At 41.3% G+C, this 27815-nt stretch overlaps 1 protein-coding gene across 5 annotated transcripts in view; it reads right to left on the bottom strand.

The window, feature by feature from the left end:
* Positions 1-27815, bottom strand: part of MTHFD1L (methylenetetrahydrofolate dehydrogenase (NADP+ dependent) 1 like) — a 225334-nt gene that overhangs the window by 68388 nt on the left and 129131 nt on the right. For 4 of the 5 annotated variants that reach the window (XM_008177391.4, XM_008177396.4, XM_065588808.1 and 1 more), the window contains exons 22-26: positions 24727-24768; positions 22058-22158; positions 21187-21364; positions 2984-3091; positions 378-530 (exon numbers count right to left, since the gene is read on the bottom strand). In XM_008177391.4, coding sequence (XP_008175613.2) covers positions 378-530; positions 2984-3091; positions 21187-21364; positions 22058-22158; positions 24727-24768 — 582 coding nt within the window. The remainder of the gene's footprint in view (positions 1-377; positions 531-2983; positions 3092-21186; positions 21365-22057; positions 22159-24726; positions 24769-27815) is intronic. The other variant, XM_008177401.4, reaches the window with a different exon arrangement.

The following is a 27815-nucleotide window of genomic DNA, read 5'->3' as shown; positions in this document are numbered from 1 at the left end:
CTGAGATTTTCAGGAAACTAAGGAAGCTGGGCTTGTAAATCTCATTTTCTATGTGATTTGGGTGCCTAACTCCCTTAAGCTCACCTGAAAATGTCCAAAACACCAACACAAGAGCTACTTTTTCAAGTGAAATGTGAAACTCCAACTGAGGAATTACACTAGCCCATCTTGTCCTACTAGCCTGGAGCCAAAAGGCACAGAAGAATAAAATGATTTTTAGAACATGAACTCTCTGGGATCACTTATATAACAAACGAAAACTCACATAACTACTTATAGTCTGTTGCTCTGAATAGCAAAAGGGAAATGTGCTTGCATGACCAATTGTGTTATGAAGAGAGAAAAGATACATTTCAAGTCTAATATTTGTCACTCACCGTTCCTACTAATGGGTAGATGAACCCAGCTCCGATGCTGGCCCGCACATCACTAATAGGAAGAATGAAGCCAGTTGGAACACCTTTCCTCTCAGACTGATGGGAGAGGGACAGGTGAGTTTTTGCCATGCAAATTGGAAGATTTCCAAAACCCTGACAGAAGATAAAGAAGGAAGAAATATTATTTGTAAGGTTATTCACAGATTAATACAGTCACAAATTCCAAGGCAAGAAGGGATCACTGTGATCATCTAGTCTGCCCTCCTATCTAACTAACTCAGGCCACAGAACTTCCCCAAAATAATTCCTGTTTGAACCAGAGCCTATCTTTTAGGAAAACATCTAATTCTGATTTTTAAAGTTGCAAATGAAGTCCCTAGCCTGCAGCATTTTACCTATTACACATCTACTCAATCATCTGTTTTAGGATTAAATAAAGGCACCCAGTTTTCAAACATGTAGACACACTCACGATATTTAAAAGAGATGCTTGACAGAGAGAAGGCTGCCTTTCACCAGAATGACTGAAAAGTCTTGGTACAAATAGCACCTATGATATGCAATCTAGCAGTAATTGATGCCTTAACAGGAAAGTGATTGTGATTAACCACATGGAAGAAACAGTTTGTACAAATGAAATTTATCTTGAAAAAAAGATTATTGATCCATGTGCTGTGGCTTATACACCAGCTTGAAAAATCAATACACACAAATATTGAATGTATCAGATAAGAAAAAAGTTGAATTTATTATATTCTGTCAAATATAAAATCAAACCTGTCCAATTTTTGGCCCAATTCTCCAGTACCTTGCACTTTGTGTAGATATTTACACTTGTGCAAAGTGAGTCTTAAGGAAATGTCTACATGGTGATGGCAAAGCACAACAGAGGGCTGTGATTTGTAAAGTATTCTGACATATACTATCTATCTTTAAAATGGGGAACAAGGAAGACCTGGGGAATTATAGACCAGTCACTCTAATTTCAATACGTGGAAAGATACTGGAGCAAATTACTAAACAATCAATTTGTAAGCATCTGGAGGATAATAGGGTTATAAGGAAAAGTTAGCATGGATTTGTCAAGAACAAATCATGCCAAACCAACTTAATCTTTTTCTTTGAAAGGATTACTGACCTAGTGAAGGGGGAAGACTAGACATGATATACCTTGATTTTAGTAAGGGTTTTCACACAGTTCCGCAAGACTTTCTCATAAGTAAACTAGGGAAATGTGGTCTACATGAAATTACTGTAAGGGGGGTGCACAACTGGTTCAAAGACTGTAGTAAAAGAGTAGTTAATCAAAGGTTTTCTAACAAACTGGGAGGACATATCTAGTTGGGTCCTACGGGGGTCAGTCCTAGATCCAGTACTATTCAAAATTTTCATTAATGACTTGGATAATGGAATAGAGAGTATGTTTATAAAATTTTCAGATGACACCAAGTTGGGAGGGATTGCAAGCACTTTGGAAGACAGGTTTAAAATTCAAAATGACCTTGACAAATTGCAGAATTGGTCTGAATTCAACAAGATGAAATTCAATAAAGACAAATGCAAATTACTTCACTTAGGGAAGGGAAAATCTAATGCACAACTATAAAATGGGGAATAACTGGCTAGGCGGTAGTACTGTTGAAAAGGACTGGAGGTGATAGTGGACCACAAATTGAATAGGAGTCATCAATATGATGCAGCTGCAAAAAAGGCTAGTATGATTCTGAGATGTATTAACAGGAATGTTGTTTGTAAGATGCAGGAGGTAACTGTCCCGCTCTACTCGGCACTGGTGAGGCCCCAGCTGGAGTACTGTGTCCATTCTGGGCATCACAATTTAGGAAGGATGTGGACAAATTGGAAAGAGTTCAGGAGGGCAGCAACAAAAATGATAAAAGGTTTAGAAAACCTGACCTATGAGGAAAAGTTGAAAAAATGGGGAATACTTAGTCTTGAGAAAAGAAGACCGAGGGGCAACCTGACAACATTGTTCGAATATGGTAAGGACTGTTCTAAAGAGGATGGTGATCAATTGTTCTCCATGTCCACTAAAGATAGGACAAGAAGTAATGGGCTTAATCTGCAGTATGGGAGATTTAGGTTAGCTATTAGGAAAAAAAATTCTAACTCTCAGGGTAGTTAAGCTCTGGAACATGCTTCCAAGGGAGGTCATGGAGTTCCCATCATAGGAAGCATTTAAAAACCAGTTGACAAACACCTGTCAGGGATGGTCTAGGTTTACTTGATCCTGCCACAGTGCAGGGGTCTGGACTTGATGACATTTCGAGGTCACTTCGAGCCCTACATTTCTATTATTCTATGTTGTGCTCTATCTGCCCCTTGTAGACCCTGATAGTTCGCAGGCACTTAGTTCATGTTAACATAGTCCTCTTTGAAACAATTAACGTCAATTGCATTAGTGCACTTTACAAATCACACTCCTTCAATGCACTTTGCCATGTAGACAAGCCCTAAAATGGTCCATATTGATGTGATAACATTTTACAACCATTTTGTACTCCATTTGCACAAGTATAACTATAAGTTGCAAGGCTGTGGAGAATCAAGTCCAGTGTTCCTGATTGTGTGCTTTGATGTCACTTTACCTGTTTGCTGTAACGACTGATTTGAGATTGTGCTGCAGGAGACAATTCTATATCCTCAGCTCCATAAACCTTCTGAGCAATGATCCTTATTTTTTCAATAATAGGAAGCTGTAGAAACAAAGATGAGCACAAAAATATTAATAGAGGTCGTTGAGGGACTAAGATACTCTGTATTGAGGGCTTGTCCAAGTCTCTCAGTCAGATTCAGTCCAGAGATAGGCAGGTTTCCTCTGGTAAGTGAAGGGCCTTTGTAATGGAAAAAGCATTATACAGGAGGAGTACACGGGTGGAAAATGGTTTTGGCTGCTCCATGGTTTTGGGGCGATGGAAGCTGTAGGTGGTTTGTACAGTCCCCAAACCAGGCAGTAATAGCCAGGGCACAGGGCACAGCCAGCATGGTGGGGGGATGCACTGATTCCCCTTCCCTCTGGCAGAAATCCCAAAATAGTGGGAATGGCAACATCATCTGCCCTTCCTCAGAAGGCATCCTGGGGTGCAAGGGATTCTCATAAACAAAATAGTATAAATTTACTTTTCATTTGCAGGCCTACAAGAAAGGAGGAAATTCTTGGCTTAGTTTTAAGCGGCAGGAATTGACATAGGACATGAGCCAAAAAGCTGCAATGGATAACAGTGATCACTACCAGGGTTGACTGGGGGGTGGGAGGGAAGGAGGGGAGGAGGAGACAGAAGAAGAGGGAACAGTTGCACCAGGGCTGCAAGCTCAGGGGGCCTCCAAAAGGTCTGTGTAAAAGTGCAATGGGAGAGGGTAGGGCCCCAGAAAATTTCTCTCAACAGACTGGATCACTACATAATTGTGTTTGCTATCATGATTAACAAAACTGCAGTTAATGTGACAGGGTACCGAGTGGTAGAGAATGCTTGTTCCTCAGTAGTAAAAGAAACTTTATAGCAGGTACCATATAGGGGTCAATATTGCATTGACCAAAATTCTTCCTGATTCTCTCTTTCCCTGCTCTCCCCCCACCCCCCTTGTAAGCACCTATGTTGTAAAGCACTTTGAGATCTTTGGAGGAAAGATGTTATAGAAATACTAAGCATTCTAGAGTTATATTTTAAAATCACATTTAACTTGATAAGTGTCCAATTTAAAAATGTTACCATGAGGATTCCAGACCTCTTTTAAAGTAAGTACATTAGGAGGTGAAAACAATGCTTCAAAAAAACTGTAAAGAAAGACCTGATAACCTCTCATTTCCCCTGAGCTTTTAAAGCAGAAATATTTATTTTGATCTGAGTCAAGAAATTGTTTTGTGAATATTAGCACACAGAGCATGTGTGCACCAGCTTTTGTTTATGAGTTCCACAGTATCCCTTTAAAGATATCCTTATTACACAGAGCTATATCATCAACTGAACACAAGGGTTTGTGTCAGCCAGACTCTTTTTGTGGCTCCTATTACTTCTGATTTTACGATTTATTTTTGAAAGATAAAATTCCAAAGCAGGCCGACTTCACATTACACAGTACAGGATCTCCAGTACTAGAGGCATAGCAAGAACAAAAAGCTGGCTTGCCACCCATTAGAATAAACTAAATCACAACATAAGTCTTGTTCCAGACCCTTCCCCCACAAAAGTCTGGTAAAATGGGGTCTAATGAAAACCAGGCCACTGGATATCTTTTGAACAGGACGACTATATGGCTACTGTCATTTAATTGCATGGGATTATGTCACATTCTTGACTCCAGGCTTTCTAACAGATTCCAACCCATGCAATAAAATCTAATGAAAGTTGGAGATAGTGCATCATAAATATCCCGGATGCAATTCTTAACTGAGTGGAATACTTCAGCTGGCATAGATAGCCATCATGAGACTAAACCTCTCCCATGACCATTATTATGATACTTTCATGTCAGCTGCAGTTGTAAATACAGAGGAAAAAAATGCAAAACATCTCTGTTAACTTGTCTTTTGGGTGCTGCCTGGATGCAGCCAAGTACTCAAAGCCACAGCACAAGAAAACATTCCACTGTCTACTGTCAATAAGCTGACTGGCAGAGAACAGAAAGCCTCCTGTTGCCTCTTTGTCTGGTTTTTAACTTTTTTTTTTTTTTTTTTTTAAATAAGATGCAGAATGTGTTAAAGTCACAATAAAGGGTTCAAAAGGCAGAGCTGTTCATTTAGAGTCAAACTGTATTTGCTTCACAATACTGCAGACCATTTTTCCATAAACAGGCTACTCCAAGACAATTCTTGTAATTATTCCTCCAGTGACCATATTTATAATTTCCAAACAAAGGGCCCATTCCTGCCAGGTGCTGGCTACCACCAGCTCTGATTACTTTAATCAGGGGAGAGGGTGTCCTGCCTCTCCCAGAAGTTGCTTAAAAGCTTGCAGGATTGAGTCCAAGCCTATCAGTTGAGTTCTATGAGATAAAACAGTATACTGCTTTACAAGAATTTAGAATACTCCTCAAGCTCCGATTTAAACTATAATTGGCTAATGATAATGCCCCAATTTTTGAATGTTTGGCCAGGCAGAAACATAAAATTGTAAGAGTATGTGCAAGTGCAGTTTTCAAAGGTGGAGGAGGCTGTCACAAGAGTAAGACACGTACACACCAATGGGGAGGCTAGTGGCTGAGGCCTTGCATATATGCCTGAGCCTATTTTCAGAATTGCATGGAACTTAGGTCAAACTGGATGTGCACCAGCTAAGTATTGTCTTGGCAGGAGCAAGCCTCGAGCTCTCTAATCCAGGGGTTCTCAACCTTTTTCTTTCTGAGGCCCCCACAACATGCTATAAAAACTCCACAGCCCAACTGTGCCACAATAACTGGTTTTCTGCATATAAAAGCCAGGGCCAGTGTTAGGGGGTAGCAAGCAGGGCAATTCCCTAGAGTCTCAGGCCACCGGGGCCCCCCATGAAGCTACGTTGCTCAGGGTTCGGCTTCAGTTGCGGGTAGCAGGGCTCTGATCCTGGGCTTCAATCCATGCAGCAGGGCTTCAACCTTCTGCCCTGGGCCCCTGCGAGTCTAATGCTGGCCCTGCTTGGTGGCTTGCCGGAAACCTGCTTACGGCCCCTCAGGGGGCCTTGGACCCCTGGTTGAGAATCACTGCTCTAATCAGCCCTGAGCTTGCTCTCACACACACTTTGCTTGAGTTTGAGGGGCATTGTACTGTGTGCAGGATTCCCCCGTTTATCTGAAACTAACCTTTTTGAAAGGTATTATATTTTTTAGAGTCCCATGGCTATCCCTATTTAATACCAGTTCAGAGTTCAGAACTAAAAGTTTTCCTCCATGACTCAAGACTTTAAGTAAAGCATCTAAACAATTTAATGTAATTTCATGAACTATCTTCTAAATAGAAACCACAAGGTACAGTTCGTGATGCATACACTCAATTAAATTAAAACAACAAAAAACATATTTATCAAGATCGAGGCTCTACTAATTGAAGTCAGTTTTTACTTATTTACCACTGCAGTGAGCAGGATGTCTACATAACATTTATGAACAATTCATGATTCTTCTTGTGTTTGCCTTTTAAGAAGGCTTATTATCCCTACTTTCTCAATAAAATTATCAAACGCTTTGCTACTAAAATCCTATAACCCTAATAGAGTCATTGAGTAACATCTCCAACTACCAGGTCACTCAAAGAAACAAGAACAGCCTAAACATCTTTTTCATAACAAAGGTTTTATGCTATGAATTTTACTAGTCAGAATTAACTAAAACTCATCAAACAAAAACATTAAAGTTTCTTGTTTCTGTTCTATACTTAAATGATTCCACAAAATCCAATGAGATAGAAATTCCTAAGTGGAGAGGACTAGTCAGAAGAATCTGTATGCATAAAAATTCCAAATTGCAAGAACACAAATATTCTAGAGTGTTGAACAAGTGGCCACCAAATCAGAGAAAGGATATTGAGTGTGCATTGTTAAGAGAATTCTAAAAGGAAAACAGCATCTTAAACAGCAATAATGTGCAATAATAGTCAGAGATGCCATGGCAATTCAATAGAAGTTGAGAGCATTCAGCATATTGCAGTACAGGAACCAATAATTTTAATGATGTTAACAACAACAACATTCATAGGGCTAGATCCTGTAACTGATGGGCACAGGGATCCACATTTGCAGATCCAGTTGCAGGATCTGGCCCATACTTTGCACGTCCAAGGTTCCCAATTTAGCAAAGCATGCTTAACTTTAAGTCCATGGGACTTAAGCACATGCTGAATCAGGGGCACAGAGTAAAAATTTGAGAAGTGCCTGAATAATTTAGGCTTCTAAGCCCCATTTGCAAAAGGGATTTAGACCAGATTTTTAAACATATTTAGGGGTCTAGTGGGATTTCCAAAAAGCACTTAGGTGCCTTACTCCCATTGAAATTAATAAGAATCTCACTAGCCGCCCATCTGCATCTTTAGGTGCCTAAAGACCTTTAGAAATTTGACAATTAGAAGTGCAAAACTCTCAATCACAATGAGAATTAGACTCCTAAGTCACTTACTCTTTTTTTTTTTTGTTTAATTATCCACAGTATCTTACATTGGATGCTGTCAACACATCTCACAAACAGCTTCACAATGCTCCTGCTATCTAGGCAAGTATTGTATTAAACGCCATTTTACAAACAATTAAAAATTAAAATTAAAAAAACCAAAACCAATTCCCCCTCCCCCCCGAAGTGCTTTATATAAGGCTGTGGATGTTTTTACATAAACTGAATAAATTTAAGCAGCCTCTGAGAGGCCAATTAATTAAGAGAAAAAAAACTTTTGAAGTGATAATCAAGATAACCCAATACAGAGAGACGACAACACAGTACAACGAGAGACTGCTGAGCTAGAATTGATATGCAAACTAGACACAATCAACTCCGGTTTGAATAAGGACTGGGAATGGCTGAGCCATTACAAACATTGATTCTATCTCCCCTTGTAAGTATGCTCACACTTCTTATCAAACTGTCTGTACCGGGCTATCTTGATTATCACTTCAAAAGTTTTTTTTTTCTCTTAATTAATTGGCCTCTCAGAGTTGGTAAGACAACTCCCACCTGTTTATGCTCTCTGTATGTGTGTATATATATCTCCTCAATATATGTTCCATTCTATATGCATCCGAAGAAGTGGGCTGTAGTCCACGAAAGCTTATGCTCTAATAAATTTGTTAGTCTCTAAGGTGCCACAAGTACTCCTGTTCTTCTTTTTGCGGATACAGACTAACACGGCTGCTACTCAAACCTGTGTTACTAGCAAAACCTGAACTAAAATTTCATTGAAAATAGAAATACTTTTTCAGGTGACCAAAAATTATATTACATCATTACATTAACAGCAGTTTTATTAGTTAAGTTTAAAATGCTAACACATTCAAGTTATTAAATGTCTGAGCAGAGTTGCCTTCAGGTTTCACCCATAATAATCTCAGTGTGATTCAAAGAAACCTAGATCTCATTCCCTTTACTAGTGAGCTAGGCTTGAAAATTTTCTCAATACCTACTAGCCCAATGATTAAATCTAGTAGCCAGGGCTACTATGTGCATTCCATCCCACCACCAAGTCTCTCCAAAGCTGTTTCCTGTAATGTAAAGGAATAGCACCGCTTGGCACTACTTATTACTAGGGCCCTATCAATTTCATGGCCATGAAAAACACGTCATAGACTGTGAAATCTGGTCTCTCCACCTTGAAATCTTTTGTGTGCTTTTACCCTATACTATACAGATTTCACAGGGAGACCATTGTTTTTCAAATTGGGGGGCCTGACTAAAAAGGGAGTTGCGGGGGAGGGGGGGGGTCACAAGGTTATTTTAGGGGGTAGCAGTATTGCTACCTTTACTTCTGCGCTGATTTCAGAGCTGGGCAGCTGGAGAGTGGTGGCTGTTGGTCAGATGCCCAGCTCTGAAGGCATTACCCCAGCAGCAGCAGCAGCACAGAAGTAAGGGTGGCAATACCATACCATGCCACCATTACTTCTGTGCTGCTTCCTTCAGAACTGGGCGGCCAGACAGTGGTGGCTTCTGACTCAGGGCCCAGCTCTGTGGGCAGCAGCGCAGAAGGGTGGCAAGACCATACCATGCCATCCTTACTTCTGCACTGCTGCTGGCAGTGGCTCTGCTTTCAGAGCTGGGTTCCTGCCTGTAGCCACCACTCTCCAGCAGCATCGCAGAAGGGTAGAAGTACCCTAACCACCCCCCTACAATAAACTTGCGACCCCTCCACCCCACAACTCCTTTTTGGGTCAGGCTCCCTACAATTACAACACCATGAAATTTCAGATTTAAATAGCTGAAATAATGAAATTTACGATTTTTAAAATCCTATGACTGTAAAGATGACCAAAAGGGACCGTGAATTTGGTAGGGCCATACTTATTACATAATGTACTTAATGCCAACATTGTCAACACACTTTCTATTTACAAATGTGATTTACAATGGCTCTCATTTATAATAGACTCTCACATCCTGGTCTTACTCATTGACTCCCCCCCATCCCCATTTGCTTTCTTACAATGGGTTATATTTTTTCTGAGTTGTCTTCAGTGTGCTTCCTCTTTTCTTTCTCTCTCCATCTATCCCCCTTCTATCGTTCTCTCTTTACATACATTTTCTTCCGAATTTTCCTCCTCTTTCTTCTTCTCACCAAAATCCCCCTCTCTCACACCTCTCAATAAAGTACTTGTATAATTTATCACATCAGTCTCTCACTAAATAAACCATGTGCTCACTCCCATCCTCTCACATGTAATGCCTGGACATTTTACCAGACACCAATAAGCCAGAGATTAAACCTACTATCCAAAGACCAATGTGAAGGAGGGGGGAAGTGGGGAATGCGTTCCGGGACAACTCCAAGGTGAGAATCCAACTCCCTATCTTAACTGATAGGAAAGGTAAAGGTGGTGAACTAGGGTGTTGACCCTGCTCAGAATTCCCACTTTTGTATCAGATACTAGCTAAAAGATTTGAAGCCCCTCCAAGCTTCTCTGGCTGCTAGTAGGAGCATTCTCTCACTTTCCCCATTCAACCTCAGAGATTGCTGCATGACTGGATGTGATCTGTTACTTTAGTTTTTAAATCCTCCTTCTCAGTGTCTTTACCAAATAGCAGCAGAGTCAAATCCAACATTGTTCTGAATGGCTGGAGTGAAAACTGACAAGACTCTATTCCATCTTCACTCTGGTGGAGCTTGGCAAAGCTATAAGCAGCAGCAGAAGCACAGGAGTTATTTGAATGAGATTTAAGAAAACAGCACTGCATTGATTCCTGCTTGCATCATGTTTGAAAGCGGCTCCTCACAATTATAAGGGATAGAAATTTCAGGTTATTTTATCTTTAAGAACGTTTATATTTTGCAGAAACTGATGGCGCTCATCCATGGAAGCTTTCTAAACACCTGTGTTATGCATGTCCATGCTGCTGTGCCATCATTTCTTTAAAAGTTTTATAGTTTACATACTTTAAACATTTGTCTTAGTCTAGTTGTCTATTAGCAATATGTTGGCTGGTTTATTGTTCTGTAATGAGAAGAAGCCCCTGGGTTTGTTATTTTGTTATATGGCTTGCATTTAAAAAAAATTCTTAAAATAGCATAGAGCTTGGGATTGATGCTTTTGGACTTATATATACACTAAAAAGATAATAAATAATAATCTTTCAACTAAATGAAACCGTCTGTATACATCTCTCTCATTTTGTATCAGGAACACTGCCAAGCAAAAACACATGACAATAGTATAGCTGTAGGTGCTGTGGGGTGATAGAGTGCCATGCTAAAATAATAGCTGACTGCATAGTTAAACTTTTATTTCTTCGAGTTTTCCTCTACACTTTAATAAATATGTTTTTTATTTCATCTGTATATTCTGGTTCCAGAAGTTCTGTGGTTGACCAGATGATCCCCAAGCCCATAGCACACCCTTTCTCTGTGGGCATAGGATAGATTTTTGTTTTTTAATTTGTGGAAAAGCTCATATCTAGTTGAGTTAAACAATTCATGAAACAACACCTAAGGCTGTGGCCTTAGAGATTTATTTTCATCTCCCCAACATTCAAACCCCAGCTGTGTCTAAAAACTGCTTGACGCAAAGAATGGGAAAAATATTTAATCAAAACCAACATAAAACTGCCATGCTGTCAAGAGCCTCCCCCAAAAAAGGCAAGAGAGGGATGGGAACAAAGAATTTCCAACCTCAAAACTTTTGATTCGGTGCAAAACACATCCAGATTCTGCTTGAAGCAAACTCTCTTGGGGAAGAGAGGGGTTTATACAACAGTGTGGAAATGGGCTCCCCCCCCCCAATGTGGTTATGCTGATAGCTGGTTCTTTGATCAAATGGGTGGAAGAGAAAGCCGGGTGGCCTGAGTTTCAAAGTGAGTGAAAAATGGTCACAAGTCATAGGTTGGGAGGCGTTCTAGCAAAGGGACAAATTGAGTATTATTATTTATTTCTAACGTAGTAGCATCTGAAGACCCCACACAGGGTTTGGTGCCTCATTTGATGGTATAAAACACCTCCCTAAGGATATTCCCTGTTCCACAGAGCTCACATCCTAGGATTTAGACGAAAGGCAACAAGAAAACAAACACACAAATGGGAGGACATGGTCACCTTAGAATGTGAGGTTTTGGTAGCGGGGCTGTCACTGAAGTAAGTGCTCATTCCTCCCCCAACTCCCTCAGCCATCCTCTTTTCAGAATGAAAAAACAGAACTCTCTTAGACTAAAGGAAAGCCATGCTAGACTATTAGAGTATTTAAAGAGTATTTAATTCTGTGCCCCTTTTACTGTTTATCCCTAGCTCCAGCTCCTTTAATATACTTTCAAACCAGTAGCCCATAAACCTAGTTCCTTTTAATAACAATTGTGTTTTCTCCCCTGCTGAAATCTTACTGCTTTTCCTGCCCTCCTCTTTATACTGTTCTTATTGTTCTAGGTCAGTGATTTTCAACCTTTTCTCATTTGCAGATCTCTAAAAAATTTCAAATGGCAGTGCAGACTCCTTTGTAAATCTTAGACATAGTGTGCAGACCCTCAGGTGTCCATGGACCCCAGGTGGAAAATCACTGTTTTCTGGTAATAACCTTTTGCAGAACCCCTTAGACAGTCTGCAGACCCCCAGGAGGGCATGAACCATAGGTTGAAAACCACTGTTCTAGGCTTTTGCCCTCCCTGCCATTCCCTCTACCCACTTTCAATTTACAGGCTCTTTTCTCCCTCCTCCTCTATTGCTCCAACTCATTCTTATTCTCTACCCCTTTTCTGAGGCTATGAGGTGCAGACAGAAGATGAGCCAAACAATGCAGAGTTGCTGCCTGTAGTCTTTGCATTGTCTGATGCTTTACTGAGCTCCTCCTTTGTGGCAAAACCAGATCTCTTCCACTTGAAATTCAGATCGGCAGAACCGGTGCCAACGTGTGCACCGAGCGACCACAGGAGCATAAAAGAGCTAGGACAGCCAAAGTCCTGGCTCAGTTTGCAAAACTGACTGAGAGGCCAGGAGAGTCTTGATTTTCTATATGGCATTGTCACCCTCAGAGAGAAGGAAGAAGGAACACCACTGCTGAAGTTGCTAATTGCTTTGAATACTCACTAAAAGTGGTTGCCCCTCTGCTTGATTTTCCATAGAATGGCCCTGATTCTGATGACTCTGTCCTGTGCCCCGAAAACTGGCCACGCAGGACACTGGAAATGTTTCAAAATATCTTTGTGACTGACTCTGCACCATAATGTGGCAACACTGGTGACATCATGATGTCATGCTAACACGGGAAGTTGACAAAAATATTAGAAAAAATAGAAGTAATCTGGAAATGCTGAAATGCCAAAGAAACCCTTCCCCTTCCTTCTCCTGTGATTTCTCCTCTCTCCCAATTTAGTTTTCCTGTGTAGCAGAAGTTAGGTGATTTTTGGCTTCCCTATCGCAGCTGTCAGTTCACCATGTCCGAACCTGTTTAAGAGACACTGGTAAGTCTCTGGGTATGTCTACACTACGGGATTAATCTGAATTTATCTAATTCGAATTTGGGAAACAGATTGTATAAAGTCGAATGTATGCGGCCACACTAAGCACATTAATTCGGCGGTGTGCGTCCATGTACCGGGGCTAGCGTCGATTTCTGGAGCGTTGCACTGTGGGTAGCTATCCCATAGCTCCCGCAGTCTCCCGGCCCATTGGAATTCTGGGTTGAGATCCCAGTGCCTGATGGGACAAAAAACATTGTCGCAGGTGGTTCTGGGTACAGTCTTACCCCTCCCTCCCTCCCTACATGAAAAAAAGCAACGGACGGCAGACAACCATTTCGCGCCTTTTTTCCTGGGTGAACACTGCAGACTCCATACCACGGCAAGCATGCAGCCCGCTCAGCTCAAGACAGCAGTCATGAACATTATAAACACCTCGCGCATTCTCGTGGAGTTTATGCTGAGCCAGGACCAGAAAAATGAGGCAAGGAGGCGGCAGCGGCAGTGCAGCGACAAGCGTGATGAGGACATGGACACGGACACAGAATTCTCTCAAACCACGGGCCCCGGTGCTTTGGAGATCATGTTGTTAATGGGGGCAGGTTCTATCCATGGAACGCCAATTCTGGGCCCGGGAAACAAGCACAGACTGGTGGGACCGCATAGTGTTGCAGGTGTGGGATGATTCCCAGTGGCTGCGGAGCTTTAGCATGCGTAAGGGCACTTTCATGGAACTTTGTGACTTGCTTTCCCCTGCCCTGAAACGCCAGAATACCAAGATGAGAGCAGCCCTCATAGTTGAGAAGCGAGTGGCGATAGCCCTGTGGAAGCTTGCAACTCCAGACAGCTACCGGTCAGTCGGGAATCAATTTGGAATGGGCAAATCTACTGTGGGGGCTGCTGTGATGCAAGTAGCCAAAGCAATCACTGAGCTGCTGCTACCAAAGGTAGTGACTCTGGGAAATGTGCAGGTCATAGTGGATGGCTTTGCTGCAATGGGATTCCCTAACTGTGGTGGGGCGATAGATGGAACCCATATCCCTATCTTGGCACCGGAGCACCAGGGTACCCAGTACATAAACCGCAAGGGGTACTTTTCAATGGTGCTGCAAGCACTGGTGGATCACAAGGGATGTTTCACCAACATCAGCGTGGGCTGGCCGGGAAGGGTTCATGACACTCGCATCTTCAGGAACACTACTCTGTTTAAAGGGCTGCAGCAAGGGACTTACTTTCCGGACCAGAAAATAACTAACTGTTGGGGATGTTGAAATGCCAATAGTTATTCTTGGGGACCCAGCCTACCCCTTAATGCCATGGCTCATGAAGCCATACACAGGCAGCCTGGACAGGAGTCAGGAGCTGTTCAACTACAGGTTGAGCAAGTGCAGAATGGTGGTAGAATGTGCATTTGGCCATTTAAAAGGTCGCTGGCGATCGTTACTGACTCGCTCAGACCTCAGCCAAACCAATCTCCCCATTGTTATTTCTGCTTGCTGTGTGCTCCCCAATCTCTGTGAAAGTAAGGGGGAGACCTTTATGGCGGGGTGGGAGGCTGAGGCAAATCGCCTGGCTGCTGATTACGCGCAGCCAGACACCAGGGCGATTAGAAGAGCACACCAGGAAGCGCTGTGCATCAGAGAAGCTTTGAAAACCAGTTTCATGACTGGCCAGGCTACAGTGTGAAATATCTGTTTGTATCTCCTTCATGAAAACCCGCCCCCTTTATTGACTCATTCTCTGTAAGGAACCCACCCTCCCCCTTCCCCCAGCTTGCTTTCAAACCAAATAAAGTCACTATCGTTTAAAAATAATTTATTCTTTATTAATAGATTATAAAAAGAGGGAGGGAACCCGGGTGGGGTTTGGGAGGAGGATCGGCGGGAAGGAAAAGGCCACCGCGTGGCTGGTATCAGGGAAGATCCCTGCAGGAATCAAACTAACACCCCCCACCCCGCCATGAATTCTCTGGGATGATCGCTTTACCCCTCCCCCCACCGCGTGGCTGGTATCAGGGAAGATCCCTGCTAGCCAAACGCGAAAAGCTCTGGGCCAATTCTCCCCCCCCCCACGCTTGGCTAACTGCAGGGAAGGATTTCTTTTCAGCCACAGGCAAACAGCCCAGTAGGAACGGCCACCTCTGTCCCCATGAGCGATATCACTCTCCTGAGGATTACACAGCAAGATAAAGAACGGATGTTGCTTGAATGCCAGCAAACACCGGGACCATACGCTGCCAGGCTTTGTCATGGAATGATACCAGATTACTTGCTGCAAGCATGGCGCCGTCAAGTGTCCTACCACGGAGGACGGAATAAGGCTGCACTGCCCAGAAACCTTGTGGCAAGGCTTTTGGAGTCCCTCCAGGAGAGCTTCATGGAGATGTCCCTGGAGGATTTCCGCTCCATCCCCAGACACGTTAACAGACTTTTCCAGTAGCTGTACTGGCTGCGAATGCATCCCAAGTCCTCAGGGCATAGTAATCATTAAAAACCCTTGCTTTTAAAACAAGTTTTATATTTTAAAAGGTAAACTCACCTGAGGTCCCTTCCATGGGGTCATGGTCTTGGATACTGGGTTGGGAGGGTACTTCAGTCAAGCTGAGAAAAAGATCCTGGCTGTTGGGGAGAACGGAGTGCTGGGTGCTCTCTGCAAGCTCGTCCTCCTCCTCCTCCTCTTCCCCGTCCGCAGAATCCTCAGGTGTAGCTGATGAGATTATTCCCACCTCAGAATCCACGGTCAGAGGGGGGGTAGTGGTGGCGGCCCCCCCTAGAACTGCATGCAGCTCGTCGTAGAAGTGGCATGTCCGCGGCTCTGACCCGGAGCGACCATTTGTCTCCTTTGTTTTTTGATAGGCTTGTCTGAGCTCCTTGACTTTCACGCGGCTCTGATCTGAGTCCCTATTGTGGCCTCTCTCCATCATGCCCTTGGAGATTTTTTCAAAAGTTTTGGCATTTCGTCTTTTTGAACGAAGTTCTGCTAGCACTGAATCCTCTCCCTATATAGCGATCAGATCCAGTACCTCCCGTACGGTCCATGCTAGTGCTCTTTTTCGATTATCGGCCTGCATGGTTACCTGTGCTGATGAGCTATCTCTGGTCACCTGTGCTCTCCACACTGGGCAAACAGGAAATGAAATTCAAATGCTCGCGGGGTTTTTCCTGTCTACCTGGCCAGTGCATCTGAGTTCAGATTGCTGTCCAGAGCGGTCACAATGGTGCACTGTGGGATAGCTCCCAGAGGCCAATACCATCAAATTGTGGCCACACTAACCCTAATTCGAAATGACAAAATCGATTTTGGCGCTACTCCGCTTGTCGGGGTGGAGTACAGAAATCGATTTAAAGAGCCCTTTATTTCGAAATAAATGGCTTCGTTGTGTGGACGGGTGCAGGGTTAATTCGATTTAACTCTGCTAAATCCGAATTAAAGTCATAGTGTAGACCAGGCATCTGTGACTGACAGAATGTGCTGATTCTCTGCGCCAGTTACCTCTCCCCTGGTCTCATCTCTCTCTTCTCTCTAATTCCAGCTGTGTCAGTCTTGTCTTCCTGCTGATGCACTGGCTCACTATGCTCAAGCTGCTTTGCTGCACAGAACACCACTTCCAGCTGAGGAGTTAGTGAAGTGCACACTAGTGCTTCCTTATCTCTTTGTCCTGGGTATGTTAATGCTAACGGAGAGAGCTCAGTGTAACCGCAGGGAGACTAAACCCTGAATTTTTTAATTTGCCAAAACGAAGGGATATGAGAACCCAGATACTTTACTGGGCATGCACTACCACAGCAAGTTACCTCTACTCTTTCTTAAACAAAAAAAAAGGAGCACTTTAACCATTGAAGCCAGGAAGATTTTGGAATGGGATGCAAATGCTTCTATCCCCTTCTCTTCTCCCCCCTTAACCCTGGTTATCTAAGCTTATGTTAATAGATCAGTCAGTTTATTCTGAGTAATAGCTTTCTGCTGTAATTTAAAGACTCATACTTCAAGAAAAGTGAACCCAGAAAGGAAGTCTACACTGATAAGAATTGAAATTCTGATATTTTCCATATGTGCCAAATATATTTTCTTCAAAAAGACACAATGAAGTACAGATTACTTTGTAAAGAGTTCAGAAGGTCTTTGCAGCCAACCTCATTCTCCAACCACCAAAAAAGAAATACTCAACAAGAAAAAACATTCAAACGACAAAATAAGATAGGTTAGCGTATGCACCGGGGCCAAACATTTTTGTCTTTTTTAAACCACATGCTAATAAAATATTTCTTACTACTGCTAATAATATTTTAAACAAAGTTATGGGTCTTCAAAGCTTATCATATAAAAACCTCAGTTTTATTTCTGACTATTTTTTTTCTTTTTTTAAAGTTTTCCATGTGTTATTTCTAATATTACAAGCCCTTTATGCATGCTCCTCCCTACACTTTTAGTATGACAGGCCCTCTGGGAAACACGCTGTAGGCTGTTCCTTGTCCTGGACACCAGACATGTTGATGTTCACATCTCTCTCTTGCATGTTCAGAATCAATATACAGCTATTCTTCACACCACCCTCTAAATATGCTTGAAATTTATTTTGCTCTCATAGTACTTATTTACTTGTTCATACTAGCTCTTGAAAAAGTATTTGTTAATATAGTGCTAAATGCCAGTTAAACCTAACGTTTAAAAAAATAACCGTTGAGGGGAAAATTAAATTTAATGTAGGTTCATTTATAACCAGGAATAACTTGGTGGAGTCTGAAAAGAAAGTTATTTTACATGTGCACATTACTACATTTAGACTGAGATATAACAGAGGAACTATGATTCTCAATTCCTACCACTATTTGACTGTATGTGACATTATGTCACACCAGTTCATCTTGAAAATATTTTTGTTTTTCATATACTAGGCAGATTTCAAAACATGTGAAAACAGAATTTTCTTAGAAGACAAAGTTGGAAACATGATGTGAAGCAATACAAAGCTAGCTTGGAAAAAATCCAGAGAAATAAAGTTCAGCTGATTTGAAGTATTCTTCTAATTTGAATCACAAAAACGACATACTACAACCTTTTGTTTACTACATAAGCGAGAAAAATAAAAAGGATCTAAGAATCAGATTTAAAGTTTTTTTCACCCGACTCTGGGCAACACTTGGAACACAATGTTAAGATAATGAATGAATCTACCCTGGGGCTTTTAAGTTCTCCCAAAGTATCTTGACTTGTTGGAAGAGGTTAGGACTTCATGCATATCTGAAAGTAATCCACACCAGAGAAAATCAATGATCAATGGACTAAATGGATGAAGAGTGAATCTGAAGGAGTAAAAGAGACGAATAAAGGGGTTTCTGCAATATTCTCACTCTTCCCTTACCGCCCTGATTCCTTGGAATCCCCATTGGTGATCTCTTGGAGTTTGCAGATGATTGTCTTTCATAAAATGAAAGCCAGTTATCACTGGTGGATCCACAGGTAGCTAATGAGACCGATCCAGGATCCACAGATCTTGTCGCAACTGGGGCAGACATTTCCCAATGGAAGGGACATTTCTGGATTGCTGAGTCTGGGTGTGGCACGTTCTTTCCTCCTTTCCCGTTTCTCCGTTGGATCTCGAAATACTGGGATCCTTGTCACCATGTCCTTTTCCATTTTGGTCTGTCGAGCGCTTGGGTTTCCCATGAGTTTGTCAATATTGCACTCCTTCATGTTGGCTTTAAAGGTGTCTTTGAACCTTTTTTTTTTTTTTTTTTTTTACCTGCCGCTTGTCTGTTGAGCGTTGGCAAAAAATCCCAATAAAAACCAAACCAAACCAAACCAAACCAAACCAAACCAGAGAAGATTCATTGAATTTGGCAGTCTCTGGACAGGACTGGAACAGGGATGAAGACTCAACTATCCTCTCATCCGTGTCCCTTTAGGACAAGGTTGAGGCAGAAAGACAGTGAAAATACCCCTATATCATCCCGCCGATCTACTTCCAATATATCTAATTATCTTGATTTTTATACCACATTCATCTCCTTGGGACCGTCACTATGAGGTACCTGGTATTTTGCTGAGCAGAAGAATTCAGTGCCCCGCATTGTCAGGCTAAAATTACCCACTATGCCCTATGTTCAAATACACTTTTTTCATTCCACTAAGGCAGGGGTAGGCAATCTATGTCACGTGTGCCGAAGGCAGCACGTGAGCTGATTTTCAGTGGCACTCACACCACCCAGGTCCTGGCCACCGGTCTGGGCGGGCTCAGCATTTTAATTTAATTTTAAATAAAGCTTCTTAAGCATTTTAAAAACCTTATTTACTTTACATACAATAGTTTAGTTATATAGTATAGACTTATAGAAAGAGACCTTCTAAAAACGTTAAAATGTATTACTGGCACATGAAACCTTAAATTAGAGTGAATAAATGAAGACTCGGCACACCACTTCTGAAAGGCTGCCGATCCCTGCACTAAGGTGGTTATAAAGCTGCTGACTGGCCCATTTACAGGTGCTTACCCTCTCTGAGATCTCTGTGGACAAATGGCGGTGGAGAGAAAAGTAGCAAGATGAGGGTGCCAAAGGAAAGGAGGAGATAGAGGGGGAGTGATAAGGGCATGGAGGTGAGGAAAACAAACAGAAACAGTAGAGGCAGAGACTCAAGAGAAAGGAGTCAGAAAAAGTCCTTCCCTATTTTCCCCATCAGAAATAGTGCCCACTTGTCAGAAATAGATGGGAAATGAAGCACTAAGGCTTCTTCAAGCAAGATAAATAGAAACAGGGACTTTTTTGGGGCAAATAGTAAGTTTGCTGAAAAATACATCTTTGAGGGCACTGAAACTTGCAAATTTGGATCAATTCACCGAATACTTTCATCTGGATTTTTTTTTTTTTGAAATGTCAAAACAAAACATTTTGACACTTCGGAAATGAACCATTTCAAACATATCATTTCAAATCAACCTTTTATTTAGAAAATTTCATTCCAGACAGACATTTAAACATTCCCCTAGAGCCAAGCAATTTTTTTTTTGTCTTTTGTTTTATTTCAGTGAGGAAAACTGGGGAAAAAAAATCAGTTTTGGTTCAAAACAAACCTACTTTTTTATTTTTCAGATCAGCCACTGAACCAAAGAAATCAATTATTCACTCAGCTCTAAGTATGAACAGGCCAAGTCATTACAGAGAAGACTGACAGCAACACTTAGAGTTAAGACTGCCTGACACTTTCCATTATGAGACCTCATTTTCAGTTGCTTATAACTACCAAACTTCAACCATTCAGGCTGAAATTTTCCATGCTGGGGTTCTGTCACAGGCTGAAATTTTAAGAAAGTTTCAGCAGAAAGAATTCTGTTATTTGCAAGAATTAAATTAGGGAAAATAAATTGGTTTTGCTCATGTTAAAAAAAAGTCTTACAAACATTTTTCTTGATAAGCTCTAGCACCTTCATCTATTGAAATAGAGATTGAAACTTGGCCCTGTTGGGGGGGGGGGGGGGGGGGAAGCAGGGGAGGGTGTCACCAAGGAGTTAGACAATTGCATTTTGCTGTTCCAGTGAAAATCCATCCAGACTTGGCCAAGTTGTTAGCTTCTGAAAACCATTATTTGCACAAGCTCAGTAGAGGCTTGTTAACAAAATTCTTGGCAATATAATTATCCAAACATTCTGTCTGCATTGAGTGTGTTCCATCCTGGGGCTCTAGGGGCCAAGCAGGACTTTGTCTGCAATTGCTCCTCCTGGCAACCTGGGGATGCTGTAACACTGAGCACTTTGCAGACAAGTAAACTGAAGAACAGTGAGTGTAAGTGACTTTTTCAATGTCAGAGAACACATCAATGGTAGAGATGTGCATACAACATAAGTCTTGAGAAACTATCCTTTGCCTAAAGAAGGAAAAGAACACTTCAGGGAGTCGCAGGTGTATGTGTGCATTTCAAACAGGATGACATTAAGAAAAGGAAATTTCAGCTGAATGCCATGAAAAGCCTCCTAGGACCAGTATAGGCCTCATTGCTGGGGATATTTAAATCTAAACAAGACAAAGCACTAGTAAATATGCTATCATGCAGTGAGCAATCCTGTACTGCCAGAAGTACTCACTATTTGATCTTCAGTAATAGTTTTATTTTTTAATCTGCAACGCCTGGGATATTATTAAGCCAAGCAAGCACCTTCTCATAGCTGACATCTAAAAGGAACTCTAAATAGATTTGTTGCAACATCCTCTTTGTTCTGCATCTGAAACTATTGCAATATTCTTTTTAATCATCTTACCTCCAAGTTATACAGATATTTGAAGTGGTTTTCCTGACTGGCAGCTTTTCTCACAGCCTGAGCCAATTCCACAGCTCCTCTACCGCCAGCTGACCAGTGATTGCAGGGCACTGCATCAAATGCTCCAGACTGTTTTGCAATCTCACAGACTAAATCAACTTCAGCATGGGAGTCAGTTCTGCCAACCAAACAGTTCAATGTCATTATTTTGTTTATTTACTCTTGTACAGCCTTATTTGTTAAGCAATGCTCTGTAGTTACAATTGTGAAACAAGTTAGTTATGGAAATCATACAATTATTAAATGTTTATAAAACCCCCAAATGTTTTAAGTACATTGAAGTAGGAATATTTCATTTAAATAAGTATTACAAATCACATACAATACCATTCTATATTTATGTGATTTGAAAACCTCTAAAAGAGGCAGCTAGAGGGGTTTTTAAAATGTTTATATGCCTCAGGATGTATAAAAAGTTTGATGAATTTTTAAATCCTTTCTACAAGTCAAATATAAACTATTCTCTGATTTCTTGAAAAGCTTCTCTCTTCATGCCATGTAACAAATGTAAATAGGAAGTGCCCTAAATGAAACGCTGAAAATTACATTACAGTTTTCTGAATGTTAAAATATTTTCAGGACTGAACAAGCATATTTAATTACGTCACAACACCAGTAGAATCTTTGTAACTCTTTTAAGTGGTATATGAAGTTAATACGGATTCCACTTCCTGGATTTTCACCCAGCTGTGAGTGGTAATATATTTAATATACTATATAAGGTGCGGAAGTAAGTGATTATACCTAGTGCAAAGACAATGAGCTTGATCTTTGGGGTCTACTAGCATGAGTAAAGGATGGATTGACTTACTTGAAGACATTTAGAGCAACTACAACAGGCACTCCAAAGAGTTGAGCAATCTGAATTTGCTTCTGTAGATTACAACAGCCATCAGCTACCAGCTGGAGATTCTACATCATTAAACAAACAAAAAAACAAAACAGAAATGGCAAGATGTGTCGCATCTTTTCTAGCCAAAGAAATTTCCAGAAATTACAACAAACATGGTTAGTTATAATTATATTTATATTTATGGGTAACCTTTATAACAGGCTTCAGACAAAATACTTATGTATCCTATTCATTCCGACTTCAGTAGCAGCAGCCGCATTTACATAACTGAGCAGGGTCCAGATCTTTTACATTTGAGCATGCTGCCAGATTGCTCCCTTCTGGGACACAAGCAAGACAGAGCTGCTGCCAACTGGCTGCCAATCAATCAATAAACAAGATGCCAGAAAACATCTGTGGGCTGGTTGACATTGGTAGTGGTGTGGACTGCTGCCAGTTTCCCCCTACTCTAATTTGTGGCTCCATCTAAAGGAGTTACACAGTAATACAATTCATTAAGACATTTGCTGCAGAAGCTTTCCATCACAGGACTGGCGCTATCTCATCTGGTTCCTCCTAGGATCCTTTTTCACCAGATATCCAGGCCCAGGGAGGACAAATGGAAGGAGGAGATGGACTAGCCTTCTCATTCTCCTGCCAAGCTCAAATGCAGGGAGAGTTCACTCAAATCAAAATCCTTTGTGTGATGCCACTTACCTTGTGAGATTGCACTAATGTGGGCATTCTATTAAATGCCCAAATACCAAAAGCTTCCCAGAGAGGATGGTTGACAGGGATGCTAGCTGACATGAGGCCCCATTCAACTCCCACTGAAGTGAATGGAAAATCCCACTGACTTCAGTGGGAGGCGGTTTAGGCCCATAGAAATGTAGATCATAAGCCTCTCAAACTTGGGACATTTAAAATACAAGACAAGCCCACTCAGACAGCTTTCTCTTTCCCACACATGTGAACATACAAGCATACAGTCCAGGTGATTTAGTACTGTTGAGTTTCTCAGGTTGTTCCATCCTGTTCCCTACTTAGAGGTTTTAGGCTTTGCCAACCAAGGCTGTATACTGATTTTCCATGGAAAAGTACATTGGAATATAATTTGCCCATCATGTAATGTAAGGACGGATATAAAAATATTTTACCTTCATTAATCCCTCCATTCCTGAATCCACTGTTTAGAACTACTATATGAGAACTAGGTATTATAATAATTATTTGTATGAGCCAAACATGGTAATGGTTTATAGAAGTGAAGTGGTTGGAAGATTTCTATATCAGAAACACATACTAAACCTAATAACCACCAGGTTGCAAAACTGTAATTAAAAAAAAGTAGACAGCAGCTAAAGCACAAGTAATAGGCTATACATAGGCTTTATCCACAAAGATGAAACAGAGCCCACACATTTATTCTTTAAACATGTATAGCCTATGTTTGAGTTGTGCCATCTTGCTGTCTAATCCCAGGCATGAAGAGCAGGATTAATATTAAGCCTTAGAGTCAGCACATTATCCTAACACATGAGACTGGACATGACACACTATTTTGAATGTGTTAAAGAGCCTCTTCCTGTTTCATTTCCTAGGGCCATTTGTTTATGTTTTTTTTGTATAAGGTGAGGCTTGGCAATAGTGGCTCCCTGACCTTAGCATGAATAGATATATATAGACAGTTCAATTCTTGGTACACTCAGTTTATGTTTATAGTTATATAAATGCCACACTATTACTTTCTGTAGATTTTCATATATACTTTAATTTTACTTACAAATGTCAAGGGAAGGAGGAATAGAAAAAGGGAAAGAAATGCCAATATTTTCAGCCCCTAAATTGTAAATGGCCTTAGGCATGGATATTAATCTCTCCGTAGGTAAATAAAATACTTGTGAAAAAAGATAACTGAACACACACAATGAATAATCAGGTTCCTTCACATGGTAATGACACAAGTAGATCCCTTAATGGGCATCTTGGTTAGTCCATGAATTCAGATAATATACCAAGAACAATCTTCATCTCCTGAAACTTGGAAAGTTGAAGAAGTTTGCACAACATTTTACTATAGTTAACATATTTGTCTGATAATCTGAATTCAAGTGTAATTGTTTTGATGTAAATAGAAAAACTCAATTTTTAACCTGAAAAAACTTCTGATCAAGGAAAAAAGGAGGCTACACTTCACAGTGGCTCTCTCTCGTAAGAGTACTGAAGTGAAATAGAGTTCCTTTGTAGGCGGCTCAGCTCTCCAATTCTATCCTGGTGGGTGCTCTAGAAATATCTGAGAGTTACTCAATTGAAGTAACTTCCAAGGTCAAAGATATCTAACACTAGGAAATGGCTTCTTAAGTCTGAACGCTACCACTGCTATCTTACAATGATATTGCACCCAATCCATACAACCGAGTAAACAGAGATTTTCTTCCCTTTGTAGGTATTTTTCATATTTATTTTTAAATTGTATCATAAAACCTCAATCAAGAAGTGCTTGTTGCATCTACTGCCTGCATCTAAACTCGCCACTCTCCTCTTGCTTTATTGTTTGCAAAGTAACTGGCAACTGTGTTGTTTTAGACCTTTTCAAATCAGAACTTTATAAAAAGGACAGGATTAAGTTTTCCAGTAATTGCTCTTACCTCTTCTGTATATTCTTTCTTAAGAGGGGCACCAGCAGTTACCTGAAATCATAAGCAAGTAAAATTAACAATCATCTAACAATATTAGTCAACTACCTGCCTGGTCAGGAGTATAACCTTTTAAAAACTTTTGTACTCCAAAACATCACGCGCATTGACAATACTAAATAAGACAACTACCTTCCTTTCCAGCAACAGAAGTTCAGTACAACCACAGACCATAGCCTTAGAGAAAGTTACAGCTGTACAAAGCGAATGGCAAAATTTATCCCTTCCCCCGACCCAAAAATAAGAATTGATGTCTTCTCAGTTTATTACAGCAGTGACTTGGTGTCAGGGCTTTCTTAAAAAAACAAAACAAAACAAAAAAAAACCACCACCAGTTATGATCAGAAAATTACTATGAAAAAATGGCAACTGGTTAAGAAATCGGTTCTCTGTGCATTTTAAATCCTATCTGCTGATTTTGGTGACAAAATGAATTTTTACAACTTTACACAATGTTTGTATTCTAAGGCTAATATAGCTATTGAGACAGATATAGCAATTTCCTGCAATATCCTTGGGAGACCTTCTTGAATTAAGTATCTTTGGGAGCCATCATATTGAATGGTTTATGTATTATTGTGGGCTGGGATTGTATGTAACCTTTTGACAGGGGAGATGTGACAGATGTGAGACCTGGGGATTCAAAGGACTATGCTGAACAACGTTCCAGACAAGAATGGACTTTTGGATCAAAATGTGTGAAGTCGTTTTCCTGGGGAATAACTAGGAGGAGGTGAATGCAAATTCCTCACCTCTCATTATGCAAAAATCCAGCCTTTTGAAGCTCCGCCCTGAGAAGTGAGCCACTGTCTACTGATCAATATTACATGCAGTCAAGATCAAAGGGCCAAGCTGTATAAAGGAAAGACTGATCTATTCCTGGGGGTTCTGGCTCTGAATCTGAGACCGTTATGAACTTGTAATCATGGGAAAACCCAGTTGTGAGATTCAAAGGATTGACACCTTCCAGAGCCTGAGGCTGGAGTTGGGAGAACCTCTGGTAAACTTTTTAACATGTGTGTAGATTCTTTTATTGTTTTGAATATGTTTTCTCTGGAATGCTTTCACCTTAAGAATAAATGAGCTTGCTTATGTCATTAGTAACATATAACTTGGTCAATTATGCTGTTCACAGCCTTTAAAGAGAAAGCGAACCACAGATGTGGCTTGTTTAGGCTTGTTGGGAATATCACAGTGTAGGCAGGGAACTGTGAAGCCTGGAAAAACCCTGGTCAGGAGGGAGAGAGACATGGGTCTCTGCCCAAGAGATATAACACCTGAGAAGCCAGGTGCCTAGAATGGGTACCCCTGAGGGACCATGGAGTGGGAATACAGATGCAATTGCACTGAACTGTGACAGCTACCGGAGAGTGAGCTGGCTTTGCTCCTGGCTTGGGCATCTACAGAACTTTAACTAGGTTCTGACTGTAGAATCCTATTTAAAAAAAAAAAAAATCAAACAATGAGATGCTCACCCTGACTGCAGTCACTTTACACTGGGCAAAAGTGCTGGAGTAGCATAAAAAGGCCCCCCTGCATCTGCTGAAGGAGGATTCTCCCATTGCTGGAATTGTGGAAGACTGCCATATGCTGCCTTCCAAGGAGCCCTGGAAAGTTCTGGTGTGAGGAGCATGCCGAGGGCCGGGGTGCAGTGCTGCAGCCCAGGGATGCTGCTATTACTTATACAGCTCTCAGGGGCTGTCTAAATTACATCAGGGGCTGCTATCCAATCATAAAAGAAAGAAAATATATACTGTTTCCAGGAATTGGAAACACTGCCTTTCCTCCAGCCACATGATTAGTGTACAGATTTAGGTATAAAGTTACTAAATAGTTGATCGCAGGTGACACAGATGTTGTCATCTTTCATATATATAAAGCACACAAAGGCAGCAGAAATCTGTATTTAACTAGCTGAGAGGATAGCATCCCAGCACAGAGGGCATAAGCAATTGACAGCAGGAATGGACACAGCACTCTTGTGGCTGATGGAATCGTGCCTTGTGGGCAGCTGCAAATTAGAGCAACACTAAGGCTGCTCTACATGATTCCTTGGGACCAGACTGGCAGCACAAATATCAAGTCGTCACAAAGGTTTGGTTTATACAGTCACTTTTATAGCTAACGTTCCAGACCTATGATTTGGCCCATTCTGTCCTTGTACAGTATATTGTGTGGGGCAATCTACAACGTACATTTGTGAAAGACAAGGGTTAGATAAAATCAATACATAGTTAGAAAGGGCAGGTTTAAATTCCCCTTTTGCTAGACTGAATAAAAATTTTCACCTCCATGTACTATCATGAAATTTATGGAGGAACAACATGTCAAAAGACAAAACAGCTGTATGTGTTGGGTGAGAATGATAGACAGGTAACACTATGACAACAATATTTTGGGTATTTAATCTTAGAAAACTTGGCACCAAAAGGTATGAATAAGGGAAAATCTCAGCACTTATTCTCTCTGAGATGATTAGATATAAGGAAGGCTCTGTGCATTCCACAATTCTGTGGTTGTAGAAACAGCTCTGGAATTTGCCCCCAATATGAGGCTCCACAGAAAGTTGTTTCCCTGGCAGTATCAGATCCTTTCAGAATGCTGGGCAGAGAAGCTGACGCATGTTGCTAGGCTTTCAGTGTCTTTGCCTGGTTAGTAGAGCGCCAGTCACTCATAGGAGTACTCCTGATTCTGCCTGATTGAGTGAGGAGTGCCTCTGTGACTAGCAATCTACAAGACCCGGCTTGGGCCCAAGCAGAGGGAGTGATATAGTGGGGAAAGGGGAACACCATACATTCATTTGTATCAGGTGGCTTGGAAAAGAAAAGGAGTCAAACCTATGGGGGAGAGAGGGAGGAAGTTCCCTCCACCTCAGTGGCAAAAGCCACAGGCCTTCCAGTCACAAGACAAGAGTCTCAAAACTCCCTGATTCCACTAAGCACACTGCAATCTGAATTCCTCTCTCCCCCTCAGCTGCCAAGCACTCTGGCTCATAACAACCCTGCACTCATAGTGACCATGCACTTAGGTATTAACACCAC

Source organism: Chrysemys picta, chromosome 3, assembly GCF_011386835.1.
Source record: "Chrysemys picta bellii isolate R12L10 chromosome 3, ASM1138683v2, whole genome shotgun sequence".
Lineage (NCBI taxonomy): Eukaryota > Metazoa > Chordata > Testudines > Emydidae > Chrysemys > Chrysemys picta.
This window is presented reverse-complemented; position numbering and strand designations above follow the sequence as displayed.